The sequence below is a fragment of the Molossus molossus genome, unplaced genomic scaffold (assembly GCF_014108415.1).
Source record: "Molossus molossus isolate mMolMol1 unplaced genomic scaffold, mMolMol1.p scaffold_m16_p_18, whole genome shotgun sequence".
Classification (NCBI taxonomy): Eukaryota; Metazoa; Chordata; class Mammalia; order Chiroptera; family Molossidae; genus Molossus; species Molossus molossus.
The window spans coordinates 27,969,560-27,975,559 of NW_023425353.1; the positions used below are offsets into that span (position 1 = coordinate 27,969,560).

General features: G+C 55.1%; 1 protein-coding gene across 2 annotated transcripts in view; it reads left to right on the forward strand.

Annotated features, from left to right (window-relative positions):
- The window catches only part of IFT122 (intraflagellar transport 122), a 77,970-nt gene extending 72,172 nt beyond the window's left edge, over positions 1-5,798 (forward strand). Inside the window, exons 25-30 of one of the 2 annotated variants that reach the window (XM_036266709.1) lie at positions 768-933; positions 1,834-1,945; positions 2,553-2,678; positions 4,354-4,433; positions 4,782-4,946; positions 5,412-5,798. In XM_036266709.1, coding sequence (XP_036122602.1) covers positions 768-933; positions 1,834-1,945; positions 2,553-2,678; positions 4,354-4,433; positions 4,782-4,946; positions 5,412-5,501 — 739 coding nt within the window. In that variant the 3' untranslated portion in view covers positions 5,502-5,798. The remainder of the gene's footprint in view (positions 1-767; positions 934-1,833; positions 1,946-2,552; positions 2,679-4,353; positions 4,434-4,781; positions 4,947-5,411) is intronic. The other variant, XM_036266710.1, reaches the window with a different exon arrangement.
- The last annotated feature ends 202 nt before the right edge of the window (positions 5,799-6,000 follow it).

The window sequence follows — 6,000 nt, forward strand, 5'->3', positions numbered from 1 at the left end:
AGACTTTGAGAGGTCACAGTGGAGACACAGACCAGGAAACTTACCTCCGTATAACTGCTGGAGTGGAAGGTGCTACACAGGGGGTGTGGGAAGCAGGAACCTCGGGCAGGAGAGTGGGGAGGAAGCATAGGACTGGGGAAGTGGGGAAGAGCATTCACAGGTGGGGTGGGGAGGAAAGGCAGGCTGGGCCTGGGCATAGCCAACATTTGAGGTGACCTGAGATTGAACACAAAGTCTTGTCAGCCTCAGGCTGAGGAGCTCAGAGGAAGGCCTCAGAGAGCAGGGGAGGCTGCCACTCAGAAATCACCATGGCCTTTGGGGACATGTAGGCAGAGAGAAGTGTGTGTGCCCAGTGGCCTCTTTGTAAGCTGGATCTGAGGGCAGCTCCCCAGGCACTCTGGGACCAGGCCCTACCTGGTGGGACTGGAGCAGGAGGGCTTGGCTGGCAGGCTGGGGACGGTAGAAAGAGCCATTTTGTCCTGGTCAGGGTACAGGATCAGCCATCAGCAGGCCAAGAGAACCTAAGCTAGGTTGAAATATTAATGAAAACTGTACTGTCTTTATCTCTGAAAAAAATCTCTGAGCCTTGATATCCGAGAATTATACTTACATCCCATAAAAGAACAAAGTACTCCTCGGGCTCCTGCTCGTGCCCTCCTGGCACCAGCATGAGCTGTATTCTGGCACTGGGCTCACTCTGAGGGTAGGCGGTGCCAACTCTTAGGCCCCAGTGTAGCCTTTGCTGTCCTTAACCCTGTCATCGGCAGGAACACACTCTTCACTCTGGCCAAGCAAAGCAAAGCCCTGGGTGCCTACAAACTGGCCCGACATGCCTATGACAAGCTGCGGGGCCTTCAGATCCCTGCCAGGTTCCAGAAGTCCATCGAGCTGGGAAGCCTGACCATCCGCTCCAAGCCCTTCCATGACAGCGAGGTGAGGGCGCAGCCCCCTCGGGCTCCTTTTCCAACATCTTTGGACGTTTCTTGATGCTTTCTTACCCAGCCATTTGAAAGATGGCTGCCGTGCTTTCAGGTGTCTGTGCTCCTTCCCCTACCCAGGCCTTGGCTTTCCAACTCCTGCTCTTCCTCTCTGCCTCCTCTGTTCTCCACTCAGCCCCTTGGCTCCAGCTGCAGCCCTCAGCCCCCTGAATCCCACAGCCCTGCCTTCTCTTCTTCCTATCCATCCCAAGGTTCTGTTTCTGCTGTGGCCTGCTCCGCCCCTAACATCCCTCCGTACCTCCATGTCCAGGTGGCTCTGCCTTCACCTCATCCTAGGAGTCCCTGGCCTAGCCCACCTTCCTTCTGGAACCAGGTTATTGCTCTTCAGTAAATCCACCCCATGTGTCTGCAGCTTGGTCTACGCCTAGCCCTCTTTCCTCCAACCCGGCCAGCTACTGTCTCTCACAATCCCCTCCTTCAACTCATAGCAGAGACTGGCATCAGACAGACATGGCTTCAGATCGCAGCCCCACCACTTCCTAGCTGTTTCTCAGTCTTTCTGAGCCTGGGTTTCCTCCTCTATCAAATGGGGACATGCATGATAGCTTTCCCAGAGTGGCTGTGAGGGTAAATGAGCCAGTGCAGGTGATGTGCTTAGCCCAGTACCTGGAGCATGGTAAGTGGCGGTTAATGTGGCCGTCATTATTGGTATTCCTGCCAGGAGAACAGAGTGGCTGAGCCCTGCCTGTGAAGGAGGTGTCCGGGCCCCAAGTGACAGGGCCTCCAATGTCTCTGTAGCCTCTTACTCTGCTTCACATAGCACAGCCCCCACCCACCCACGTGGCTTTTCCTCTTGGCAGCCAGGCCCCAGTCTGTGGTGCTTGTATCTGTGCAGGAGCTGGTGCCCTTGTGCTACCGCTGTTCTACCAACAACCCATTGCTAAACAACCTGGGCAATGTTTGCATCAATTGCCGCCAGCCCTTTGTCTTCTCCGCCTCTTCCTATGGTGAGTCCAGTGCATGGGGATGGGGCACCAGTGAGTGTCTGGGCTCACTCCACTGCTTGTTGGCCATATGTGTCCTGATTTGTACACTGGGGACAGTGTGACAGCCACCCTTCCTGACACCCAGAGACAGGACCCACAGTGCTGCGCAAACCTGCAACACCCATTCTTCAGAACCTCGTGTGAGGCTTCGCGTAATGTTAATGCCCCAGGGATAGAGGCCACTGATTGGGCATTTGGTCTGGGAGGCTGAAATGGACTCTCGAGTCCTAGCTCCTTCTATCTCGACATAGGATCAGAAGCCACTTCCCAACAGCTGGGCAGAAGCCTGTTCCCTCAGAGAGAAGCCCATCCAGCTACTAGGGGGAAGAAGGAGGGCCTAAAGGCCCCGGTCCTCACCCCATACACACAGGCACATCCCAACCCTGCCCCCAGACATCCGGCAGGCAGGAGAGGTGGTCCTGCTGCTCTGCTTGTCTGCTTGATTTCAGAGAAGCCTGCCGCTGGGTGGGAAAGGAACTGTGATCCTCCCACCTCCTCTCATGCTGCCTGGTGAGAGCATCCAGCCCCCAGTTGCCCCCATCTCCTCTCCGTGCCCTGTGTCCTCCAGAGGTGCTGCACCTGGTTGAGTTCTACCTAGAGGAGGGGATCACCGATGAAGAAGCTGTCTCCCTCATTGACCTGGAGGCACCAAGACACAAGCGTGAGAACAAATGGCAAGAGATCGCAAGCAACAGTATCCTGGGCACTGGGCTTGGCCCCTGTGTGTGCCAGCTGAGCGCAGGGCCTGGGTGTGAGGAGGAGGCAAGAGGGCCTTAGAGGATGGCTGAGCCAGGTAAGGCAAGGGCATGGCAGGCAGTTGCTGAGCAACTGGAGAGGCCCACATGGCAGCAGGGACTGGCCAGAAATGGGCAGAGAGCTGGCCAGGGTGCAGATATGTGCAGGATGGGACAGTGATACCCACAGGTTCAGAAGTGGCATTTGGAAGAGGAGACAGCACCTGGCCTTTACCTGTGCTCAGAGGACCTCCCACCCACTCCTGGCTCCTAAAAGGTACTGTCCATGCCTCTGGTCATGTGGAGCTGAGGAGCAACTAACAGGGCATCTGTATTGGTGTCCCCACCTCTTCGAGTCAGGTCACTTTTATGTAAAAGGGACAGAAAGCATGACTCGGGAAGGCCGAGCAAACAAAATGGTATGAAGAAGCCTAGCTTGTAGATGGACACTCAGCCAGATTCAGGTGCCCACTCAGTGCTGGTGGGAGACTGTCTCCCGTCCTCTTTGGCTCTGCTTCCTCTGGGTGGCTTCATTCTTAGGCAGCACCCACCCATCCCCATTAGCAGTACCAACCCTTCATGTCACCAGCCTTGCAACAACCTTGGCAAGAGTTGACGCTTCTCAGCATGTCAGCCAAAACCCCCAGTACACCCTTCCTGGGAAAAGTTGGGCCAAAGGCCACACCTCAGCTTCTCCCTGTGGTCAGGAACATGTTCATTGTCCCACTTAACACAGGAGGAAGGCTTCTGCGTGCATTCTCCTCACCTGGCCTTGTTAGCACATGGCAGCTGGGTCAGCAGATCTGGGAGGGCCAGGAGCCTATGTTTCTACAAGCTTTCAGGTAATGCCGGTGCCACTGGTCCATGAACCACATTGTGAAGAGCAGAGTGGAGAGGAGAAGCCCAGGGAGCTCAAGAAGGGAGACAAACTGTCCACACACTAGTCCTCTGCACACACACATCTGCTTAGGCTGGATTGTTGCTGCCGTGTGAGGCCACATCCTGTACCTGACTCAGCACCAGCAGCCTCCTGTCTGGGGGCCTTTCTCAGGGAAGCCCCACTGCCCTGGCTGCACATCAGCGCCTCAACCACTGCTCAGCACGGGTGGTGGTTCCCTGGGGACGTTCAGCCTAATCTAGCCAGCTTCCGGCTCTGCAGGAGCTCTCACCCACTTCTCCATGAAATATGACCTGCAAGGCCATCTCAAGTGACTGCAAAACACCCAGCTACTGCTGAGTGTTTCTCCGGGAACTGCCAGTTTGCTGGCCCATCACTTCTACAGCCACACAGCAGGCCTGCAGGCCTCTGCTCACACGGTGCTTCTGGCCGGCAGGCCCACGTGAGCCATGGTCTCTGTGGGTCAGCAGGGAGCCCATTAGAGCCCTTTACCCTCCTTCCCCACCTGTGCACTGGGGCCCAGTCCCCCCTCTGTGACCAGGCTGTCTGCTCCCTGGTCTGTGTTTCTTCCATTCATCTGTCTGGAAACCTGTCCCACCAACCTTGCTGCTCTTCCCCAGAGCTGTAGGGAGACATGGGGCCTTGATGAAGCTCCTGTGAGCTTCCATAACCTGGGTGGAGGGTGGGGCCTGTTTCCTACTCAGCCTGAGGTTCTCTCCTTGACCAGACTCCTGCAGATTCCCAGACTCTGAGACTGGACGAGACCATGGACTCCATGGGAGATGACGACCCATTCACGGCAAAGCTGAGTTTTGAGGTGAGGGTGCCTCTGTGAGTGATGGGCTGAGGCCAGCAAAGCCTATTGGGAGGGTGGTCTTAGGTCTCTTCTGTGCGTACTCATTGGTGTAAGGAAGAACTTGCTTCCTGTCAGGGCTGCCGGGGAGGAGGAGGAGGAGGTGGTAGGCTTTCTGTCGCTTGAGATGGCCAACAGGCTACATGACCTGGCAGGGTTCTGTCCAGGTGCTTGGTGGGGGAAGTCTCTGGGGTCCTTCCTGGCCACTTCCAAAGATTTCTGGAACCATGACCCTCATGACCCACATGAACGTGTCACTGTGGCTGAGTGAGGGCACCAGTGCCCCCTGCTTCCCACCCACTAACCCTGAAGCAAGGTGGCTCGGAGTTCGTGCCCGTGGTCGTGAGTCGGTCGGTACTGCGTTCCATGAGCCGTCGGGACGTCCTCATCAAGCGTTGGCCCCCGCCCCTGCAGTGGCAGTACTTCCGCTCACTCCTGCCTGACGCCTCCATCACCATGTGCCCCTCCTGCTTCCAGGTACTGTGCCCACTGCCTACAACTCATGTGTGGTGTCCAGTTTCTTCTTTCTGGTGCTCTTTCATTTATTGAATATCCCCTCGGGGAGGCCGGGCATCTGAGAGGAGCACAGGTGATCTCTGAGCAGCCAAGGCCCTGTGGGGACAAGAGATGCAGCTGTCCTCCCTCCTCTGGTTTGCATCCGTGTGCTGTCTGGAATGATCTTGCCCCTGACCCTGGGCTCTGCACCAGCCCGTAATCTGGGAGGGCTGGGAAGGTGTGATTGACCTTTGAACTTCATTTAGAAAGCAAGGGACTACAGACCACCCCCCCTCCTCCTAGTCCTTGGACAGAGGTGTCTTAGATGTGTTCTAACCCTGACTCACTGCCAAGGCACTTCCCCTTAGAAGGGCAACAGTCTATGCCAGGCTCGGGGCTGATGCCCACCTATAGCTGCTGCCCAGAGTCATGGCTGTCTCTCCTCAGATGTTCCACTCGGAGGACTACGAGCTGCTGGTACTTCAGCACACCCGCTGCCCCTACTGCCGGAGGCACATCAACGACCCCGGCCCGTGACCGGCACCCTGGGGACCACCCTCTCCCTTTGGACCACCTTGTAGTCAGCAGGAGAAGGAAGAAAGAGTTAAACTATTAGCATGTGTGTTCTACCCGTATGAAGTTTATATTTTAGGAAGGGGCCTTGTGTAACCACGGAATTCCTATTTATGGCATTTCATACCTTGTAAATAGCACCAGGAGATGGAGAAGAGACTGTACATATATTTTCTAAGAAAAAAAATCTGTTACTTTCAGAATGGCTCTGAGTTGTTCATGGCAGCCTGCTGGAGTCACAGATCTGTCAGGCCATTAACATGTACACTTTGCAAACAGATTGCCTCAATAATTACAAATAAAGGGGCTACTTATTTTCATCAGTGTCTGCATTTTAGCAAATCTTCGTATTGTCTGCAACTTAATTTCCTTATGCAAAAGTGCACCTGTTTCTAATTTGATCTGAGAGGAACATTATATTTGTGTTCTCTTAAAATTTAATCTAATCGAAATGGCAATATGG